Raw genomic sequence first — 24,661 nt, forward strand, 5'->3', positions numbered from 1 at the left:
CGAATCGAAATTACAAGTTACGAGATCACGAAGTAAACTGATTACAAACAAAGCATAGTTGAATTAGACAGATACCGAAACTAAGATTGAGCATGAGACGAGTTTAAGACTGTGTCTAGGTTAGTCCAGGAAGCGTACACATATATATACACTACGATAAAAGTCACCATAAGAAAAAAGTCAGTTCGAAGTTACCATGACAAAAGCTATTCTTATGTTGATGGATGCCCATCTCAAATACGTGAGAAGCGAACCTTCTGCAAACAATCGCGTGAGAGAAGTGAACCTTCGGCAAACAATCGCGTGACATCTCGTGCGGACATAAGAAGCGGTCATTTTAATGAAGTGGTCAAGAAGTGGTCAAGAAGTGACCAAGAAGTGGTCAACCACTTATCAATCAAACAGAACAACGAAAATAGCGTGCGAATAGCAACGAACTTCGCGTGAGAATAGCGTGAGATGTTTGCAAAAGCATAGTTCTTCCGTAAATTGGGAAATGAGGTCACCGACGAATGCGCATCCCTATTTACCGCAGTACAATCCGAATTTTAGAGGTCCCGAACTTTAATGAAGTAATTTGGCTATTTGTGATCAATGTTCATGATATGCGTAAATGTCCAATGTCCATGTTACGTGAACACGTGAACGTAACAATCAGGAATCGGTTTACCTCCGTCATTCATTCTGATACAAACCTCACAATTACTTCGTCTGTCCCAGTTTCTATTCTTTTAAACAAATCGGATTTATTTAAATCGGGATAAGAAATATTCGCGCATGATTAAAAATAATTATTACTGGTTTGAATAAAGTTTTAACTTGGATATTATTTCATTCAGTTGAAGATGCTCAACCTCTCGGGCAACAATATAGAAGACCGTGGGGCAGTTTATGTGGCCGACTGCATCCGAAACATTGAACAAGTGGATCTGGGTGGATGCGGTCTGACAAGCGTTGGTGCCAAACATCTATCCGAGAAGATTAAACTGTTGAAGAAACCGGTGAGTGATTTTATGTCTTAGTCGGAATTCGTCCAACACACACGAAATTTTGTGAGTGTCGCGAGCAAAAATCCAACAAACGAAAAGAAGGAAAGTTACAGGCTTAGTTATTTAAATGCCGACTGTCGCCATGTCGCTATGTAATGCTTTACGGTAGTATTTCCCTATACCCCAACTATGATTTAGTGACATTCTGAAGATTATGCTATTTTTAGATCTATCCCTTGCACCAAACCAGCTACATGCTGCTTACTCGTTATTCCCGTAGACTTCTGTCAGTTAATTACGTCACGCTGACGTTTCTTCAGTCGTGTTCTTTATGCGCAGTCAGTCTCATCAATAACGACCACGTCGTAGTTACCACAGTGTGTTTAGTATACCACACCTCACGCATCGGGCATATCTCCTGCGTAGTCCGAAGAAGGTAGTGTAACAGGCGGGCGTTCAAACACCTGGATGTGAAAATCTATAAGAGGACGCATCAAGTTGTCAGATAGTTCTCTAAAATAAGACAGCACAATCACACCCATGGGAGCCCCTTCCTCACATCTAGGCGGTGAAGCCTGGTTTCGTCACATAAAGGAAGTATGGCAACCGTTCGCTCGCCTTCTTCACGTTACACACCTCCTGCTCTTCTGCCTCTTCCCCTAAATCACGGTCTTCACTATGGGTACATACTACCCCGGAACCCGAACTTTGACATAAATTGGTGTCCAACTCCAACTTGCTTCTAGTTTTGGTAAACCAGTAGTAACAAATCACCTCTAAAAGCAAGGCTAGAAGCCACACGTAACAAGGCTCTCTTTGTATTAAATGACTCGTAAATAGAAGTAAAATTACACAAGGAGGAATGTGTTTACAAAGTAAAGTTACGTGTTGGTAACGCCAAGTAGAATAAATAATAATCAATAATCACGTTTGTGGGGAATAAACAAAATGAATTAAACAGAGAAAAATTAGTGATTAAATGGAGGTTTGTTAACAAAACAAGAGACAGAGTTGCATTGAAATCTTCGTAAATACATATAAAAATAAATATCAGTGTGTGGCGGTGTTTATTCAAGCGTCAACAAATCAGAATGACGGGCACTTCAACGAGCAACATAAAACGAGACACATGTAGAAAAAGGCAATCGACGCTTGTCACGGTTTGATAAATAAGCAGTAGTCGCTACACCACCCCCGTTCAGAAACGCACAATGCGGAAAATAAGGAGACAATTACACAATAATATCATCTGAGCGCAGGTGGTCTAGAGGGTCTGCCTCGACGTGGAGGTCGCACAACTGCGACCGGTTCCGTCAGGTCAACTTCTGCGGGTTTAAGCCGTTCAAAAGAAATTGTTGCATGTCGGCCGCCAAAATCCAAAACAAACGTTTTTTGAGATGTCTCAACAACCTTGAAGGAACCCTCGTAAGGTGCTGATCATGTTGGTCGATGAGTATCCTTGCGTACGAACACGTACTTCGCAATTAACAGCTTACTCGGAAGTGCTACTCTTTTAGCACCGTGGCGGGACATTAATATCGGAATCTGGCTTCTCACTGACTGTCGGAGTTGTGAAAGCAAATTTGCAACATTTGGTGTTGTAGCAATGTTGGGTGTGATGTCTCCCGGCACTGCGAGCGGTTCACCGTAAACCAGTTCGGCCGACGAAGTTTGTAAATCTTCTTTGGGAGTTGTTCTGATTCCCAGAAGCACCCACGGTAAATTGTCAACACAGTTTGCCGTTGACGTTGCGCGCGCCACAAGAGCGCTTTTCAAATGCCTGTGGAATCGTTCCACAAGGCCATTGGCCTGGGGATGAAAAGCCGTTGTTAGGTGCACTTTAATACCGAGGAGCTTGTTAACAGCTGACCAGAGTTCTGAGGTAAACTGAGGTCCTCGATCCGACGTTAAATGGGAAGGAATGCCAAAGGGGGCAATCCAAGCAGCGATGATCCGACATGTGTATGGCTACTGGCCATCGTGTGACACGGTCCACGACAGTAAAAAGGTATGTGAAACCTTGGCACTGTGGCAAGGAGCCCACTATGTCAACGTTCAGGTGAACGAATCGTGCATGAACAAAAGGATAGTCTTCGATCGGAGCTCGTACATGGCGTTGTACTTTGGAGTATTGGCAAGAAAGACACTGTCGTGCCCAATTTCCTACATCTTTCTGCATTCCATGCCACACGTAACGTTGCGTAATGAGCTTTTTAGTCCTCACCGAAGGGCGAGAAATGTCATGCAGTGTATGAAACACGTGTTTGCGCCATGCTGTCGGCACCACAGGTCGCGGTACACCAGTGGAGATGTCGCAAAGAATTTTGCAACCATCCTTTTCATCGGTGAGGACTAAAAAGCTCATTACGCAACATTACGCAATCCTTTTCAAAATTAAGCATTTTAATAATCTGCCATTTCTTGCTTAGTTGCTCGTGAGATCGGGAAAGCGCGTCAGCGACATGATTCTGCTTGCCTGCGACATGCCGTACATCTGTGGTAAATTCTAATATGTAAGACAGATGTCGTTGTTGACGACTCGACCAAGGATCAGAACATTTTGTGAAAGCAAATCTGAGCGGTTTGTGATCAGTGAAAACCGTAAACGTACGACCTTCAAGGAAGTATCTGAAATGACGTACCGCTAAATACAAAGCCAGCAACTCTCGATCGAATGCACTGTACTTTGTTTCCGCTGGGCGATGCTGTTTGCTGAAAAATGCCAAAGGTTCCCATTCATCTTTAATAAGTTGCTTAAGTACAGCCCCAACAGCTGTTTGTGACGCATCCACTGACAAAGCAGTGTTAGCCATTGCCCGAGGGTGACTGAGAAGCGTGGCGTTCGCAAACGCCTGTTTGGCTTCGAGAAACGCGCGGTTGAGTTCATCAGTCCACACTACTTTTTTTACTTTGCCGCTATCGCTTTGTAAATGGGTGACATAATTTGTGCCGCAGATGGTATAAAGCGATGGTAAAAGTGTATCATCCCATTGAACTGTTGTAGGCCTGCCAGGGTTGTGGGTCGTAAGAATGCTTGAATGGCCTGCACTTTTGATTGCAAAGGCTTAGCTCCAGTTTTGTCCACTCGGTGTCCGAGAAAGTCTATTTCCTTTAGACCGAAAGAGCACTTCGAAATGTTAATAATAAGTCTATGGTCGTTAAGCCTTTGAAATATTTGCCGAAGATGCGTTACATGTAGGACTGCCGAGGAACTGGCGATTAAAATGTCATCCAAGTATACAAATGCAAATGGCAAATCCTGACACCCAGAATCCATTAGACGTTGGAAAGTTTGCGCAGCGTTTTTTAAACCAAATGGCATGCGCAGAAACTCGAACAAACCAAACGGCGTTATTACTGCCGTTTTAGGAATGTCGGCGTCATTAACTGGAACTTGATGGTACCCGCGAACTAAATTAATTTTTGAAAATACGCATGCACCTGATAGCTGAGCTGATAAGTCCTGTATGTGTGGCATGGCGTACCGATCAGCTTGTGTCACCGCGTTTAAGCGCCTGTAGTCTCCACAGGGCCTCCAGCCACCGGACGTCTTGGGCACCATGTGCAAAGGTGGGGACCAGGGGCTTGATGAGGGACGTATTATTCCCATGGATAGCATTCGCGGGAATTCCTGTTTGGCAATCATTAACTTTTCCGGCGGTAGTCGTCGTGCTCGTGCATGTACTGGCGGGCCCGATGTGGTGTTGTACACCATGTTTTGGCCTCGTGGAGGAAAACTGTTCGTAGGTTAAACCAGAAAACTCATCAATGAGGTCCCGATACGTTGAGTCAACGCTTGAAACGCAGGGTTTAAATGCACAATGTTCAGTCGCGCCAGTGCACAAACGGCGTCTTTTAAAATCCACACATATTCCCTTCGCTTTTAAAAAATCTGCTCCAAGCAGGGGTTTTGATACATCGGCAATAGTCAAACTCCACGCAAATTTTCCACACAGCAGGTGCAGGAAAACCTTTTTTGAAACGAACGTGCGTATGTTGGTTCCATTGACTGCTTTGAGTGCCGAGGATTGGCTCTGGAAATGCCGTCTTTCATAGACGGTTGGCGGAATTACACTGACTTCTGCACCGCTGTCTACAAAAATCGGATGTTTTGAGTTTCGGTCAGAGACGAAAATGAGATTGCTTTGTCCGCCGGCCGTCGAAAGTATTGAGGAGTAGCAGAAGTTGTTATTTGTTTGGCGTAGTGTTGGCCGTAATTTTGCAACTGCAAAGTTGCAGCTGTCTTCCTTGGCGTGCCATAACAAATCTGCCTTCTTTTGCTAGAGACCGAAGATCTGCAAAATCCTCTTTTGCCAGATGAACACGAATTTCTTCTGGCATTTGTTTGATAAGCAAATATTCATAAAGAAAGCAGGGCTTATGTTGATCCAGCATTGCTAGCATTTCGTCCATAATAACAGTAGGTTTACGATCCTCAGAACGGGGCATGTTTAGCAACTTTGACGCTCGTTCATACCTTGACAGACCAAATGTATCAAGAATTTCTTCCTTGAGCGATGCGTACTTGTCTTCTGCTGGTGGAGCATCAATAAAATCAATGAACCGTTGGGCGGTATCCTGATCCAAAGCCGCCACCACGTAGAAGTACTTGGTTTGGTCATCTGAAATTCTTCGCAGTGTGAACTGTGCTTCAGCTTGCTTGAACCACACACGGGGTTGTGTCACCCAAAATTGCGGTAACTTGAGAGCAACAGCGTGTTCTTCCATTTTATCAGCAGTCGTGCTTGATACTCGGAGTCACCAATGTGGCGATGTTTATTCAAGCGCCAAAAAATCACCATGACGGGCACTTCAACGAGCAACATCAAACGAGACACATGTAGAGAAGGGCAATCGACGCTTGTCACGGTTCGATAAATGAGCAGTAGTCTCTACAAATGAATAATTTAGGTGTGTTAAAATAAACAAAATAACAGAGGTCTTAGAAAAGAGTTGTAAATCGTTTGCACAACCACTTGTGACATTTGTTCGGTCGTCGGGTTTCGGTCCAACTTGAATTCCCAGTAACTCCTCATCGTCACGCATTGTTGGTATCAATTTCGACAACCACAACACTTACCTGGAAACAACCGGTCGTCTGTTTGTCCAAAGTTTTGTCGCAGGTTTCACGCGAACTCATCCAACATGTTCACATGATTCGTCCGCTCATTCCCATTGACATCCCGAGCAAAATCATTAAGTTTTATCGTTTATCACAAACCGAGTCTGGTTGTAGTTGCTGACTGTAGTTAGTAATGTTAGTATTTTCACACACGCTATGTTCAGTGCAAATCTACTTAACTGTTGGCGCACATATCTTCCATTCAGCAAATTGAAGGGAGTTGATTCCAACGCACTAAAGCGTAGTTGGTTTCATCTGTGCGAAAATACCTTGGCAGCTTGCGGTTGCAGCTTTTATTTTTAGCGCTCGAAAGTAGTCTGTTAGAATGCATGCGAACAACATCTTTAAAGTACGATTTCGTTCGCAGCGGTAAAAATGCGATTTTCATCAGCTTTATCTTATAAACCAGTCGTCGTGTCAAGCTACTTTTTTCGCCAAAAATGTTTTAAAGTTGTGAACATCTCTTAGTATAATTATTAACATGTTTGATTTTTCCGTGTTACATGCACTTTAATAGGATGCATACACTACAATGGCCCTTTGTTTTATCACAAATAACAAGAAGGAGATTGATTGCAAACAAAACTCCATGTATTGTAATCTTATAACTTTGATCGCCGAGTCTTATTAGCAAGCTAGTTCTGCACTGGGTGGTCGTAAGATGTATTATTATCAGGAATCGGTTTACCTTCGTCATTCATTCTGATACAAACTTCACAATTACTTCGCCTGTCCCAGTTTCTATCCCAAATCGGATTTATTTAAATCGGGATAAGAAATATTCGCGCTTGACTAAATATAATTATTACTTGATTGATTCGTGTTTTCGACTTATTCTTTTTTGATATCATTTTTTTTTTTTGGTGTTGTTATTCAAACTTTGTTTAACATTGATATTATTTCGTTCAGCTGAAGATGCTCGACCTCTGGGACAACAATATGGAAGACCGTGGTGCGGTTTACGTTGCCGACTGCATTCGAAACATTGAAGAAGTGGGTCTGGGTGAATGCGGTCTGACAAGCGTTGGTGCCAAACATCTATTCGAGAAGATTAAACTGTTGAAGAACCCGGTGAGTGATTTAATGTCTTAGTCGGAATTCGTTGATCACACACGAACTTTTGTGTCGCGCGCAAAAATCCACACACGAAAAGAAAGTTACAGGCTTGGTTATTTAAATGCCTACTGTCTCCATATCGGTATGTAATGCTTAACCATTGTATTTCCACTAAACCCCAACTATAATTTGTGACATTTTGAAGATTATGACATTTTTAGATCCATCCCATGCACCAAACAAGCTATAGACTGCTATCGCCTTCTTTCCGTTCACTGTAACAAGTTTTTTTACATAATTTCTTTGGCCGCACAGTCGCTATACGGCGTATGTAAATTTACATCTTCAAGCATGTAACTTGCGCTAACGTACATTGTATGTATTTTTATGGTACATCGGTTTGCTTTCAATTATTTTAAAAAATATGTAAAAAAACACACTTGTTCTGTAATTCCTGGCAGTCTATTTTATTTGACAATCGACACAAATGCATGAATATGCATACCCAGAGGTGTCCTCATATGAAAAAAGGTCGTTACAGAAACCATTTTGAAACGAGCAGTGGCACACATGAAAAACGAAGGGAAAGATAACGAACACAACTGTTGACTTTATCATTTCTCTTCAAATGAGCTGAAGGCCTTGTAAAAGTTAAGGATTTTTGTGTGTATTCCTTTCACTCTTGACTTCTTGGCCGAAGTTTTGGATTGTGTCGGATTTATGTCATAGAAGTTCCTGATAGAGATGAATATGGCCAAGGTTAATTATTATTGTAAATGACATGAAATAACTTAAACACTGAACATGCAGAAGAACAAGTTTGATAATTTTATCACAAAAGCATGTACTTAGGATTTTTGTTTCATTACCTTTGTATGAATTCAAGTGTTATTTCTATGCTCCCAGGATACTGTATGTTGAAATTATAGTATGCCGCAAAGCAGATGCACACTGCATCCATTGAAGTAAAAATATTTCCAAACAGTATTTGACCATCCACTGCAACAGTGAACTGAGTTGCTTCCAATGGAGAAGTTCCTGAACACAAAAAAAGGAGTTGTAGAAAAGATAACAATATATATGCTATATATATATGCAATGTTTGCTGGTTAGTGAAAACTCCTAGTCCAATACTTAAGAATGGTTGTTTCACTATCACATGTAATTTCAGTACATACTAACCGTAAGCAACGATACATGGGTTCTTTGGGTATGATGGTTCAACATCCTACGAAAAATTTAAGTCTATTAAATGTTTTAAATAAAAATCTAACACAACTTAAAATGTAAGGTCATGTTTTTACGAAGAGGACATATCTAGTTAAGTTTTTTTACTAAAAGCAAAGCAATACTTACATTTACACAAATAAAAAGTTCTTTTGACACTTCTCCAAAGTATTCAAGCAACAATAGAATAACTCTTGGTGTTGGTGTTTATTTTATTTATTTGTGGAAGTAGCTTCTTGATATATGTGCAAAAAAAGCCATATTATTGCAAAGCTTTATGCAGCTTTGCTTTAATATGGCTTTTTTGCACATATATTACATTGGTGTTTTTGCCTTTTGCACTATCGGTTACCAAGCAGTTCCGTTTGGCCATAGTGCGCTCCACAGTGGTTCGTCGTCTCTGTTGTTTGGTACCTAGTATAGGGTACCCTGCAGATCGACGTTGACCGAAAGGTACCACAAAGTGGAGACTGGTGTGCCTGCTAGTGTGAAAGCTAGCACAGTGCCACTAATCAGCTGCACTGATGAGACCTTACAGGTCGAAACAGTGCGTGTACACACCCTGTCTGCAGCTTAGCTTCTTGATATTTTGCTTCTTTATTTGTTGGAAACTCATAAACTGAATAATTCGTACAATCTTCTGTTCAATAGCTGCGGATACTGATTGAAAATCTTTGCCGGTCACTTTTTGAAAATACAAGTCCATGCCTGTTTTATCAAATATAAATGGCCAGTCCTTTTTAACTTCTTTGAGTGTGACTTGGTTAATTAGTTTTTGTAGTGACAAAAAAACACATATTAAGCTATTCTTTGGCAACCTCCACTCATGGAATGTTGTGCAAATAAATGGTGTAGAGTGCCTGTTTGCTTGATTCCACCTGGTCATTGCAATCCTTTTCAGATTCATTTTCCATTTAGGTGCTGGTCTTGGAAGTTTTGTTTCTAGTAGAATTGGTCAGTTTTCCATCCATATCCAAGTCTTGAAATGATTTAGGGTAAATCTTAACTATTGTTGCGGCAATGCTTCTGTAATCCTGTCTTTTTATTGGAGATTGAATTTGGTCCATCATTTCATTGCAAACTATACGTACAAACTCTCTACGTTCCCATGTTTCTGGCCTTACTTTGGACTCCATTTTTGACATAAATTGACAAGACATTTTATGCCATCGTAACTTAAATGAACTATCAAATCAAGTATTAAGCAACAATAGGCTATCATCTGAACGGGAACTTGAAATAGGACTTGAAGTTATTGGATTAGTTGCCAATGGTGGTTCCATGCGGTTGTTTATTTTGGTTATGAAGTCCATCAACTTTCTCCTTTTTATTGGGGAAAGCACATCAATCAGATCTTCATTTTTTATATACTGAAAATCAGCTGTTGTCTCTGCACCTACTTCCATGAATAATCCAAAAAGCTTGTCTTCTTCATTTGATTCCAAATTTGGAAAACATTCATACAATACATCCCGAAATGGTTGTAAATCCACAATATCATCACTTTTTTCAGACATGCTTTTGCAACACAACGTACTGTAACAATCTCTGAAAAAACAATCTAAGACGGTAGTTACATTTTGCAGCTAATTTACTAAATGGTTGATATAGTTTAGCTAAATAATGCAATGTTTCAAACACAGTACTGTTTTTGCCCAAATGAATATACAGGCAAAGGATAAAAATCTCCCAAGTTGATAATTTTACAACAAACAAATTTATTTTTAATACTACACACTTCATATAAACCAGAATTGGGAATCAACTTAGTTTTGTAAGACTCAGTACATAAACATCTTGATTAACAATTGCAAGTAATAAAACTTTTCCGCAAAGAGGATTGGAAATACCTTGTTTTTGCAAAAGAACAAAACACCCCTTTTTATAAACTGTGCCATTTAAACCTACTTTTTCTGAAAACAAACAATGTGCAAACGGTACATTTTTTTCTTTAAAAAATTTATTTATGTTGTGTTTAAGTACATGCAAATTAATACAACACGGGGAATAGTTGTCAACAGCTGGTTCAAAAGCATTGCCGGTACAGATATATGCATGATAATGCTGGTGCTTATGTGACAATGAAAAAGCAAGGTTTTTAAAATTTTTAAAGCGTTTTGCACATTCTTTGAAATAAGAAAGCTTACTCTCAAATCGTAATGTCAAAAATTCAACAAGGGGTCCCAGTTGGAAAATGAGCATCGGATAGTGCATAAGATAGTGGTGTATGGGTTTTAATGTACAACCCGGAAAGAAACGTTTTCTTAAACACAAATAGTCTTTAATTAGACAATTTAAATAGCAAACAATTTCAGCTTTAATTTCGGGGGAGAAAACAACACTAACAATTTCAGCTAACGTTCTAATCTTCTCCAGAAAATGACTCCAAAAATCCACCAATAGTATGTGATCCAAGATTGTCACCCAAGATATATGAAAGTCGAAACTTCATATTTACTTGACCGAAATCAATGCCAGCCACCTCCATCTCTTTCAGGTCATAAACAAGTTGATGAAACACTTTTTGCTAATCAAACCACTTCCAGTATTTCTCTTTAAAGCATTACAAGGATTATGTTGTCAACTATGTAACGCACTTCAGACCTAAGATTCCCAATAACGGCATAAACTGCCAAATTTTGTGTTTTTTACGACTGGAACCCAGGGGATTTACTACTTCAAATGCATCTTGAAACAAAAAAATGTCCAACATATTTTCATTAACAATCTGATAGATGCTCCCATCAAAATAATCTTCAAAAGTATTGTTTTTTAACTTCAACGTAGGTTTGATCAAATGTTGTCATTTTTCAGAAACACAGTCAAACTCTTTTTTATTGGAATGTAGTAACCATAACGTGATTTTCTTTCATTTATACCGAAAAATAAACTTTCAGGTTGAACATAACCAAACATTTTTTCATATTATTGCGTTCTACAAAAAGCTGATCTCAAAAAAACCTGAATGAAGACTGCATGCAGCTGTTACAGGATTTGCATTCCAAATATTTTCTATAGATGACAAAAGTGCGTCTGGAAAATTGTGTGTTTGCATTTCATTCTTTAACAGTTGTGTAGCAACCACTGAAAATGAATGTAATTATGTGTGTAATTCATTAACTAACACTTGCATTGATGATTGTGGCACAAGAAGTTTGCTTTCTAAATATAAAAAAACATCGTCCAAGTGCATTATAGTCCTGTCTTTGGCTTGATATAGCCACAGAAGAAGCATGACCTGCATCTGCCTCTGTTAAATTATTAAAATCTAAAGTTGAATCTGGTTCAGAAACTACTTGGTAGGTGATGGCAGTGACTTTGCTTGGCTTGTGGCTGTGGCAGTCTGCAACAAATTGGGGGCGACTATTTGGGAATGGTGTCTTGACAGATGTGCTGAAAAAGACGCATTGAAAAGTCTGTCCACATGTTATAATTTCACAAACAAAACATTTGTCACAGGTTTCATCCACTCTTGATGGTAGGATTAGAGCTTTGTGTTTTCGGTTGAAATGGGACATCATTGAAGTATACTTTTTAAAAAACATCTGGCAGTTTTTAAACTAACACCGAAAAACATAGTTGTGCACATTTCTATGCGCAACAATATGCTGGTTGTATGTGTCCACTGATTTACTTACGTTGGAGCCGCAAAGGTCACAAAATTTAACATACATCTTCAACACACAGTCATCAAAATGTAACAGGTCCTACAAACGAATATTATTTTAAGTGGTACTTTTACATGTTATTTAGGTACATATATTAGATTTAATATGCAAACCTAAACTTTTAAACACCTATATATTAACATCAAAGCTAAGATATCACAACGTCGGACGTCTTTCTCAGAGATTGTGTTGACGAAGAGGACCAGATGTTCGTAGCACGATGCCTTGCTCGATTAAGCGTGACGGCATAAACTATTGTACTTGTCGTTAAATCTGCGTAAGTTTTTGTTTCAAAAATCGCTTAAACACATTTCGACAAATGGAGGTCAACCATAAGTGAAATTAAATGGAGCACGAGTGATTTTGTACATAGAAACGTAATGGTGCGACATGGGTAAATGTACGGTGAACGTAATAACGGTCGGGATTCCATTTGAAAAATAAAACTGAATCAACGAGAATTTGCAAGGGTTTGGTTGTTTTTGTTTGTAACGTAATATATTTTGGATTGCAAAAAGTGATTCCTATTACTGGCTTAGATTGCTGCTAAATCATCCAACCAAGATATTTTACCGTCTTACAACATAAGGAGGCCAAACATAAGTGAAATTCTTTTGTTACAGTTTTGTGGGCGTTGTGGATGCAGCAATCGAACTTAGCAGATTTTGATGCAATATCTCTTGCGTTTGTGCGTCGTTCAAATCCAGTAGGAGACATACGGCACTGACTTCAATGCCCGTGTCGATAAGAGACTTTCGGCTGCAATACCTTACAAGGAAAAGGCCGGTTGGTTTGCTGGTTACCTCAGCCATTACAGGCAACCAGCGTTGGAGTTTTCCTGGAACACAACATTGCAGTACTTTTCGCCCGAAATGTTTATGATAAAAGCACATGCCAGGAACGTCGGGCTTGACAAATGTTTGCAGAGTTGCGCGATTCCTTTCTCTGCTTACAGAAAACTAAGACGTTGTGGTTCGTGCCAGCCACAATAAATCCGTGCACTTTGCCAAATCCAGAGGGCAAGGAATATCCTCACTTGCAACAACAATACGAATGTCTTCGGGCATGTGTTGCAAAAACAAGTGTTTAAACAGGAAGCACGTGTGATGATCACCTAACAAAGCCAGCATCTCGTCCATAAACGCCGATGGCTTTCGGTCGCCTAAGAAAGGGAAGTAGAATAAGAGTGATGCGCGCTCCTGGCGAGAAATGTCAGACGTGTCCATCAGCAACCGTGCCTTTGATGGCTGCTGTAGTTAGTGTGGTATTTTCACATGCGCAAACGGAGATGAATGCTTCTTAATTCTTTTATTTTTTTTTATTTCGAGTAGCAACAGGATTACCTTAACTCCACATTAGGTCGTTTTTTTTTAGATCCCATCTATTCCTCAACGTTTCTGTTACTTTAGTCATGAAAATTGTTAAGCAGACACAAAACCTCTGCAGCTGTTCAGTTTTTTCATTACATATTTTGTACCCCATCAAATTCGTTGTCTGCTCGTCACCCACAAAGGTTTCGTCCAATAGTAAATGTTGTATCTCTGAGGACGACAACATCTCACTCAAAATTTTACATATTACTGCCCACAAAAATTAAGTACATTTAAAATACCACGTATGCGACAATAACGTGTAATTACCTCTGGTAATTTTACCCAACCCTGAGCAAGGTCATTGATTGTTCTCAGGTAAAGTCTGATACCCACTGATTAACAATGCGACAAATAAATGGAAAACCCGAGTGGGGCAAGATTACTCTTCTCCGAAACGACGCAGTGATGACGTATCAACATTTGTGAACACAGCTTCGTATACGAGAGTTGCCACTAACCTCACACTTGAAATATGTTTACTTTTAGACACACAACTTTCAGATATCCTCAACGCCTACAAAAATTTTACCTGTGAGTTTTTGAAGCAACAGTTTGATGCAATACGCCCAGGTTTCACGAAGCTGTGACATTTCAACGATAACCCGGAAACCTACACAGCAAACACAGGGTGCGAAATTAACAATACGTTGCCATCCATAACAACTTCCGTAGTGTTTTATATTTACCTGCTTTGGTGCGTCCTGAGATACTTTCAGTTTAACCTGTTCAACCATGGCTTCCTACACTAAACTTTATTTTGAGCAAATAATACGCTTTAGAACACAATGAATTGCTCGTGGCAACCTTGAAAGTTACAAATGGCATCCCGGTTGTAACCACTGCTGTATTCGTTTGAAACAAACAAAAAATAACATCTGGAAACTGCAATGGAACAAACGAACTTGACATAACCACATAAAAACGATGAAGTTAAGATCACACCAGAAAATTGTAATAAATATACCAAAACATCAAAATCGCCATACATAACCACTCCTTATCCAAGTATAAGCAGGACGACGTCACGCACCGATAACGCTAAGAATCACAGCAAAATTTGTGCTGTATTTATGCTGTTGCAAGTTTAACTCAAATATTGACAAACTATGGTATATATGCAAACTAAGTCAGTTGTTTTGAAACAATGAAACACAACCACTATTTTCAAAATCTTGTGATTTTCTTCATGACAAATATTTGAACCAAATGTTGTAAACAACGATGAGATCACTGACGTAATAATCTGATGAGAACAAACTTGTTGTGTTGATTTTTGACTTTTTGGTTTATGTTATTACAAATGCACTCTGGCCATTTTACAACAACATAATTAGATATTTACGATCATAACATGATCCTAACCTCCAAGCTTGAGTTATTTTGTTGTTCAGATGGAGATACTTTATCTGTCCTACAACGATTTGTCGGATGAAAGTGCTGAGTCATTGGCTGTATGTGTTCACAACATTAAAGATTTGGATGCTTGGAATTGCGGCTTCTCACAAGCAGGGAAGAATCTCATCACATCAAAGTCGCGAGGAAAAGTTTACTTGTAACTTTCCATTCTAGCTTGCAGTTCCTTGTGTCATTTCCGATGAAACATTTGATGTAGATTCAACTGAATATCACCACGCTACGCTAATTCAATAACGTAACACGTGATGTAATATTAACCAGAATTTACTGTGTGTTACGCATATAATTTGTAAACTCCTCATTTCGTAACATTAATTCTCATTCACATGTGACGTATACGACGTAAACTCGCCAATGAACTGAAGTAACCCCGTGAGGCAATAGGGTTTTCCCCTTATTGCACGTCCGTGATGTGGTTAAAGAATCCACCAATTCTCATTGATTCTGTTACGCCACCACGTGTAAAACTGTTCTTGCATCAATTTTACTTCGCAAACTTCTTTTCGTATTCTTAACCTCATCATATAATCAGTAAAATTGTGCGCTTGAGCATCAGTGTGTCTTGACCACAAATATAAAGGCTACGTTCAAGTAGATAGCAGGGCCTGGTTAACCCTGGGATCTTAAGTTCGAACCTCACCAAGAGCTTGATTTTAAAGATCTCGCTCCGACTCGCCGATATAAAAACCAGTGAACCTATTACCCACATTACAATAAAAAAAATCCATCAAAACCTGCATAAGATATTTCGGTAAGTTACTTGGGTGCAAAATATTTGGAGTTTATAACTTTGAAAATGAAAGCCAAAGCTAAAATGCTGTTAATCATTAGTAAACGTTTCGAACACTAACTGCGTTCATCATCAGTACTACAATGAGTGCATGCAAGAAAAGCGTCTTGGTAATAAAGGACTGAGTAGGCAGAAGGGAAACATCAGCAGCAACAACGAGCAACAAGCCGGAGCATTGTCACGTGACAACAGCATAGAAGCGCAGCAGCGACGTCATCATTAGCAATGTGTGAGGCTGCAGTACGGACCTAGATGTTGAATAGGTAAAGGGGTTTGGAGCTGTCATCCACGTTCAGTGCTGGTTTATGGTGTTGGATGTAAAGTGTTTCCAGAATTAATTTAGATTTTATATTACAGTTTTGTAGAACTTAGGGCGAATTGAATTTAACCTGATGATCCGAATTTTCCCACAGGTGGTTGCTGACCTCGCTTTCAGCTTTCGTTGAGGGATGATGTTCCTTCATGCAAGTGGCAAGGTTGCGGTGGGCTCACGTTCACGGTAGTATACCGACAATTGAGGTAACGTCTAATGCAAGTGGAGATGAAATGGGATGGAAAGCCATTATCCATGAGCATGCGAAAAATATTGCAATACTCAGCATGCGATTCTTGGTAAGTGGAGCAGATTTTGTACGCTTTATGTAAAAGGCAATTGACTAGGTTTCGTTTATAGATGAAAGGCACGAAACTAGACCCTTTGGTGTATAGACGTTAGAGCGTGGCCGATGCGACACCAAACCGCAAATGAGACCGCTAGCTTGCTTTACCGCAATTGGTTTACGGTGCACGGCGTCCCGGAAACGGTCCATTCCGATAGAGGGACAAATTTTGAAAGTCACCTGTTTTCCGAGCTGTTGCGCCTGATGGGCTGTAAGAAAAGCCGTACGACGTCATATCACGCGCCCGGAAATGGCGGTGTCGAACGCAACAATAAGACCATAATAACAATGATAAGAAATTACATACAGAAAGACGAACGACGATCGGACGAGGCGTTGCCAGGAGTAGTCGCGGCTTACAACGCAAGCGCCCATGAAGCAACGGGAGAAGCTCCGCACATCCTTCTGACCGGCCGACCGTTGCGCCTTCGGGCAGATTTATTGGGATCCCTCCGAGAAGATTCAAGACGATCTTACGGAGTGGAGATCGACCAGTTATGCGACGGCCTAGAGCTGGCCGAAGAAATTGTCAGGGAAAGTCTTATGACACAGCGCAAGCGTATGGAAGACCGCTACAACTTGCGACAACGGGGAAAGCCATACTCGATGGGAGACTATGTGCTGTTAACGAACCCGGTCGTTCCCGTAGGTCGGTGCAAGAAATTGCAGTATCCCTACAAAGGTCCGTACCGAGTGGTCGAAGTACGCGGGCCTGTGAACTATGTCATTGAAGATGGGACTGGTAAACAACAGACTGTCCATTTCAATCGGCTGAAACCGTCCACAGATACATTCCCAATGCCCGCTGAGCAAACGGCGAAACCTCCGCAGGCTGAAGATCAACAACCTACGTTGGTGTATGTATTTAGGCCAAATACAACCCGAGTGGACAATGGAGAGGTATCGAGTTCACCGGATAATTCGGGCGGATGCAGAAGGTCTACACGGACCCGGCGCCGGCCAGTTCGATTCTCGTCGGAGACACCCGTGTAGACCAATGTCCAACAGGAGTAGGACAATTCTTGGGTTGGGGGGAGTGTTACGAATTTTCTTTCCTTCACGTCACCTTTTACTTTTGTTGAGTATTGTATGTATTTCATTGTTTTCACCTTTCTTGCTGGCACCTTGTAATTTCACTGTTTTCTTTCGTTGTAACCGCTTATTTATTATATTGTTTTACGCACGTATATCGCTTCTCTCACTTCACTTTCACCACACTAGTTTATTACATTCGTCTCCCCTTTCCTAATATTTTACGCTCCGTTTATTTTTGTATGCCCCGGATGTGCCGCGTGTCGGAAAGGCGCATCCTGATTGGTTGGCGATTGCATGTAACGAACGATTTCCCTAAAACGAGGAGTCTTCTTCTGGGCGTCGTGTAGTGAGCATCTCTGTTACGGTGTTGCGGATAATTGAGATCTTGGCCAGTGTCATTTGTACTGTTTTTATTCGTTTTATAGTTGAACACGACGTCCAATAAGTTAAATCAGCCTGGGTTACTTTGGCTTCGTGGTGAGCCGTTATTGCAGGGTTCTGGGCAGTATCAGAATTAGGGAGGCAGTTTTGTGCAAAGTACCAAATTAGGTAGAAGGGTTAATTGGGGGATAACATGGCCACCCAAAAACATCTAACCGCTTAATTGCAAAGCTGCCGAAATAATTCCGTAACAGCAGTGTTCGAAACATTTGCTCTTACCATGAGTAGAATCTTAGCTCTGAGGATTTTCTTTGACGAAATAAAATTATTTGCAAAATCCAATCCACAAATCAAAATTTGAGTTACTTTTTGATGCAATACTACAGCTTTGCTCACAAACATGGTGTTGGAGACGTAATCACAACTAAGTTAAATCGTCTTTAACACAAACAATTGTGGTTTTGAAGATAATTTTCGTTTATAGAGGAAAAAATAGTTTGAATTTTCAGACATAATAAGGATTGAAATCCAAACACGACAGAAAACCCTTTAATGCAACTTCTGTTAAATCCTCAGCACTAACTTCACGCAGAGCTTCAGAAGCGAAGTTGAGAAAATGTTTTGATTAAATCCAATAGACGAAATTGATAGCTCAGATAGGGAAACCATACAAGAGTAACATAGACATACACGTCCACAAAACTATGCTAATATCATCACCAAGATATCAACATCACACTTGTTGCCATAACAACAACTAAACATGTTTTGCTTTTGGTGACAGCTCACGTTAACAAGTTATATAAGAGCAAACCTAAGTCCTGTGACTTTCTATTGTTTTTGATATATATATATTTCGCTTATAATTCGGCATCAAGAGTATCACACAGAATTTTATTGCAAAAAGTTGAAAATGAGTGCGAACGCGAGAAAAGAAAGTGATTTTCCATAATAAAGGCGTAATTGCGTGGCGCTAACAAACACGTTTAACCGAACTCCAATCCCACCAAGCCAAACACAAGTGCTTCCACTGATCACAGAACACAGCTACAAGGAAAGTTTAAATTAAATGTGTCGAAAATATTTTGTGGAGTCGAAGTCGGTTTTTATTTACGTGACAACACTTAACTACACCCAACGTGGTAAAATCATAACTAGAAGTTTCAATGTCGTCAACACACAATATTCTCATCCCTTCTGCAGCTACTTTATATCCTGTTCATTCATGCATGTCTTTTATCTGGATTTATTTTAACACGTGCAGTTAATCGTGCAGAACATAGAATGACGTCACAATGAAATAACTTGCAGCGCGACTGGAAAACGGTAAATTAAGAACAGCGTGTCAGTAATCCACAAATATTTCACAAACCAATATCTAAGTTTTAATCGCGCACAAGTTAAGAATCTTGGTGATGCGGATAGATGGGTGAGAAGGTCCATGAATAACGTCAAACACACTTCTCGTCCATGTTGCTGGAACGACCAAAATAAATTTATAGGCCTGGAGAGAAAGGTCAAAAGTGTCCATCAGCAACCGTGCCTTGATGGCTGCTGTAGTTAGTGTGGTATTTTCATATGCGTATACGGAGATGATTGCTTCTTAATTCTTTTCTTGTTTTTTTTTTCATTTTGTTGAGCAACAGGATTACCTTAACTCCACATTGGGTCGGTTTTTTTTAGATCCCATCTATTCCTCAACGTTTCTGTTACTTTAGTCATAAAAATTGTTAAGCAGACACAAAACCTCTGCATCTCCAGTAAAGTAATATATTTAACGACATCTGTACAGTTTTTCATTACATATTTTGGACCCCAACAAATTCGTTAGCTGCTCGTCATTCGCAAAGGTTTCGTCCAACAATAAATGTTGTATCTCTGAGGACGACAACATCTTACCCACAATTTTACATAATTATTTGCTGCCCACAAAAATAAAGAACATTTAAAATACCAAGTATGCGACAATAACGTGTAATTACCTCTGGTAATTTCACCCAATCCTGAACAATGTCATTGAGTATTCTCGGGTAAATTCTGATGCCCACTGATTAACAATGCGACAAATATATGGAAAATCCGCGTGGGACAAGATTACTCTTCTCTGAAACGACGTAGCGATGACGTATCGACATTTGTGAAATCCCACGCTGAGTTGACCCCAGTGCGTTATTTCCAGTGTTAGGTTAAAACGCAACGCTTATAAACACGGCGTTAACATGCAGTCTACAAGATGTCCTACCTGGTAACGTCGACTTCCGTACTGGAACTACCAGTGTTACCCTGGCGTCCGTATTCCGTTCCGTATTCCAGCTTCGTAACATTGATTCAAATCATCGAGCAAACAGAACATATTTTATAGACAACTCCCTTGTTACATAAAATATTGGGTCCAAAGCTAACTTCAGTTTCTTAATAAAGTTTTTTGTTAAGTTTTCCCATTAGCTGGCTGGTGGTATCCGAAATTGCAATGTGAAATTTTAAACGATAGGAACCAATAATATTTAGAGAATTACCCGAAGTTGATCAGTGACCAAATTTTGTTGCTTTAAGTTTCGGTCGTCGAATACTCGTCCAAACTTTGGTTGTGAAAATGTTGCCAATTGCCACTGAATCGAGCTCCACTTTGAACCATTTCGAGTCGAAAAGTGGAATTAATATTTTTGGCACGACTTTGCATACGAGAGTTGCCACTAATCTCACACATGAAATCTGTTTGCTTTCACGACTTACAACTGTCAGATATCCTCGCCTGACAAAATTACACCTGTGAGTTTTTGAAGCAACAGTTTGATGCAATATGCCCAGGTTTCACGAACCTGTATGGTATTTCAACGATACCCCGGAAACCTAGACTGCAAACACAGGGTGCGAAATTAGCAATACTTTGCCATTCATAACATCTTTCGCAGTGTTTTATATTTACCTGCTTTCTTGCGTCCTGAGATACTTTGGGTTTGTAACTTGTTCAATCCTGGATTCTTACTCTAAACTTTATTTTAAGCAAATAATACGCTTTAGACTACGAAGAAAAGCTCGTTTCACCCCTGAAAGTTACAAATAGCATCCCGGTTGTAACCACTGCTGTATTCGTTTGAAACAAACAAAAAATAACATCTGGAAACTGCAATGAAACAAACGAACCTGACATAACCACATAAAAACTGCAGTTAAAGATCACACCAGGAAACTGTAATAAATATACCAGAAGATTAAAATCGCCATACATAACCACCCCTTATCCAAGTATAAGCAGGACGACGTCACACCGATAACGCGAAAGAATTACTGCAAAATAACAAGTTTGACTCAAATATTAACAAACCATTGCTTATTTGCAAACAATGTCAGTTGTTTTGGAACAATGACCACTATTTCCAAATTCATTGTGATTTTCTACATGACAAATATTTGAACCAAATATTGTAAACAACGATGAGATCACTGACGTAATAATCTTGTGAGAACAAACTTGCTGTGTTTTTTTTTTGACTTTTTAGTTTATGTTATTTAAATCCACTCTGGTCATTTTACAACAACATAATTAGATATTTACGACCATAACATGATCCTAACCTCCAAGCTTAAGTTATTTTGTTGTTTAGATGGAGTTTCTTGATCTGTCCGGAAACGATTTGACGGATAAAAGTGCTGAGTCATTGGCTGCATGTGTTCAAAACATTGAGAAGTTGCGTGCTTGGAGATGTGGCTTCACACAAGCAGGGGACAGTCTCATCAGATCAAAGTCGGGAGGAATAGTTTACTTGTAACTTTTCATTTCAGCTAGCAGTTCCTAAAGTTATTTCCGATGAAACATTTGATGTAGATTCAACATAATATCACCACGCTACGCTAATTCAATGGCGTAACACGTGATGCAATGTAAACCAGTAATTATTGTTTGTTACTCATATAATTTGTAAATTTCTCATTTCGCAACATTAATTCTCATTTACATCTGATGTATACGACGTAAGCTCGCCAATGAACTGAAGTAACCCCATTACACGTTGGGGTTTTCCCTTTATCGCTCGTCCGTGAGGTGGTTAAAGAATCTACCAATTCTCATTGACTCTGTTGCGCCACCACGTGTAAAACTGTTCTTGTATCTTATTCCTCTGGCAAGATGTGCGCTTGAACATCGGTGTGTCTCGACCACAATATAACGGCTGTGTTCAAGTAGATAGCAGGGCCTGGTTAACCCTGGGATCGTTCGAACCTCACCGAGAGCTTGATTTTTCAGATCTGCAATGCCTGTGAACCTTATAACCTGCATAATATTTGTGGATATTTCGGTAACCCTGTTAATTCTTAACGTGTGCGCGATTGAAATTTAGATTTTTTTTTATTGGTTTGTGAATTATTTGTGGATTACTGACACGCTGTTCTTGATTTACAGTTTTGAAGTCGCGCTGCAAGTTAGTTGATTGTGACGTCATACTATGTTCTGCATGATTAACCACACGTGTTAAAATAAATCAAGATAAAATACATGCATGAATGAACAAGATATAAAGCAGCTGCAGAAAGGCCGAGAATATTGTGTGTTGACGATTTTGAAACTTCTAGTTATGACTTTACCACGTTGGGTATAGTTAAGTGTTGTCACGTAAATAAAAATTGACTTCGACTCCGCAAATATTTTCCACTCCGTCTCATTTTGTTTGAACTTACCTTATAGCTGTGCGCTGTGAAAGCATTTGTGTTTGGCTTGGTGGGATTAAAATTCGGTTAAACTTGTTTGCTATCTCCGCGCAATCACGCCTTTATTACAGAAAATCACTTTCTTTCCTTGCGTTCGCACTGATTTTCAACTTTCTGTGATAAACTTCAGCGGCGATCACAAGCAGTTTAAAAGCCTACAATGAATAAACTTCCACAGTTATCAAATTTAAAGTGTATACGACACGTAAAAATAAAACATGTTAATAATCAAACTAAGAGATGTTCATAACTTTAGAACATTTTTCGCGAAAAAAGTAGCTTGATACGGCGATTGGTTTCTGAGATACAGCTGATCAAAGTCGCATTTTTACCGATGCGAACGAAATCGTGCGGAAGCGAGATATTGTTGCGTGACGTCATAGAAGGCGCTTCGGTCGTGCGTGAGTGTTGGCAGCAAGCCTTATGCGTACGAATGGAAAAGATTGTATAACTGGTTTAAGCATAATATTGCATTAAACAGGGGACAAAAAGTGAACAAGTGCAACAAAGGGATTTTGATGTTAATTTAAGCTGAAGACAGATGGCCGCTGTTCGACCTATTATGTCTTATTTAGTTTCGTAATAATAAAACAGTTACTGGGACAGGGTGTTCTTATTGTTAAAGCATTTATGATCGCCAACGTGATACATGAACTTTTGAAAACACGACAGAGACAAGCCGTTAGTTTACCATTGTCATTTTGTCCACTCACAGTTATTTCGTTTCTGCTACACCCTATGGTCTTCCGTTAATTAGGGACAAATAAGCCTTTGATTCGTGACGTCACAATGACAAATTTTTATGTGATGCAAAACCCTGTCCTGACCTTTACGGTAACGTAATCTGTGGATTCTCCCATGTTTGAAACTATTCGAAATCTGCAAAAAAAGGCGCTTTCTTCTATCTACAATGCATTTTTTCGACGCGAGTGTCTTGTGTGATGTCCGTTTCTCCTCCGCGCAAAAGGTTTACGATTTTTGGTCGTCGCTTCTTTCCGTGCAGTTTTCTAGATTTTTTAGTTAACGTAAAACCGTGAAACCTTGGATATCTGTTTGTTGTAGATGTACCTTAAGTATTACGCAAAGTTGTCATGGTCGTGTCATATGCACTTTAAGCTGGTTAAACGTGTTTGTTATCGCCGCGCAATCACACGCCTTTATTACAGAAAATCACTTTCTTTCCTCGCGTTCGCACTTATTTTCACTTTTCTGTAATAAAATTCAGTGGCGATCACAGGCAGATTAAAAGTTCGGAATGATTAAACTTCTACAGTTACCAGAAATCACTGATTCCCGTTAAAGTTTAAGAAGTTCGAGAGTTATCTTGGCCTTCATAAGCTGTTAAATCTTACACCATTCTCATATTTAACAGCTCTGCTTTGTATCAAGTTTGTGTAGAGCTTATTCGTTGCTTGGCATTGTTTGGGAGCGTTAACTTCCCTTTCCGCCTATTTTACTCTCCTTGCTTCGTTATAAAAATCACATTCCATCCGTGGAGTTTAGCTGTTAGCAATTCTCCATGCGAAGTTATATTGCCAATGAAACGAAATTCTGTGCGAGTAACAACAAACTAAAATATAGTCGTTCCGAAATCGACCTTTTCTTTTACGTCACTTGTTGTGCGTGACAGAGTTTGCAAAATTACAATATAAAACAACCTTGTGTCAAACGCAGTTTAATGGGTCAGAAAACCCTAATTTGACCAAGCGTGCAATGAGAGCAATACACTGGATAGTCTTTCCCAATCCCATTTCATCTGCTAAAATTCCATTTACTGCATTTTCAAATAGAATTTTAAGCCACTCATAGCCAGCAATCTGGTAATCTCTCAGGATTCCCCCAGTTAGTAGAGTTGGTTGCGAATCATGAACAGCTTTTCCATTCAAGTATTTCACTCCATCAACCACAGTAATTTCATTTTCTCCAGACTTTCCTTGGTGGAGTTTGGATTCAAGCAAAGCTTTTTTGTCTATTTTGGAATTTGTTTTTTGTTGGTTGGAAAATCATGAACAACCAAATTCAGTCGATGTGCAGAGCAGTGCACAAAAGTGGCTTTGGGGTAGATGCTTCTGATACAGGCCTGAACATCGTTGTCTTTTCCTGCCATTGAGCATCGTCCAACTTGTTGAGGAAACAACACACAATACTTGCACAGAGCACCTTTTAAAAGACTTGAGTAGGCCAGCCATGGAGAATATTGGCCTATCCACGCGTGACGGAAGGAGCGGGAGCCATGAGAAT

The 24,661-nt window shown here is 39.7% G+C and overlaps 2 protein-coding genes across 2 annotated transcripts in view; both read left to right on the forward strand.

Moving 5' to 3' along the window:
- The window catches only part of LOC145906240 (NACHT, LRR and PYD domains-containing protein 3-like), a 29,120-nt gene extending 14,129 nt beyond the window's left edge, over positions 1–14,991 (forward strand). The window contains exons 6-7 of the mRNA XM_082993668.1: positions 840–1,001; positions 14,827–14,991. Coding sequence (XP_082849794.1) covers positions 840–1,001; positions 14,827–14,991 — 327 coding nt within the window. The remainder of the gene's footprint in view (positions 1–839; positions 1,002–14,826) is intronic.
- Positions 14,992–16,504: 1,513 nt separating this feature from the next.
- Positions 16,505–21,486, forward strand: LOC145906244 (uncharacterized). Its single transcript, XM_082993671.1, has 3 exons — positions 16,505–16,899; positions 17,065–17,200; positions 21,322–21,486. Exons 1-3 carry the CDS (start codon positions 16,505–16,507, stop codon positions 21,484–21,486), a joined length of 696 nt encoding a protein of 231 aa, XP_082849797.1.
- The last annotated feature ends 3,175 nt before the right edge of the window (positions 21,487–24,661 follow it).

Source organism: Ascidia mentula, chromosome 6 (assembly GCF_947561715.1).
Source record: "Ascidia mentula chromosome 6, kaAscMent1.1, whole genome shotgun sequence".
NCBI lineage: Eukaryota > Metazoa > Chordata > Ascidiacea > Phlebobranchia > Ascidiidae > Ascidia > Ascidia mentula.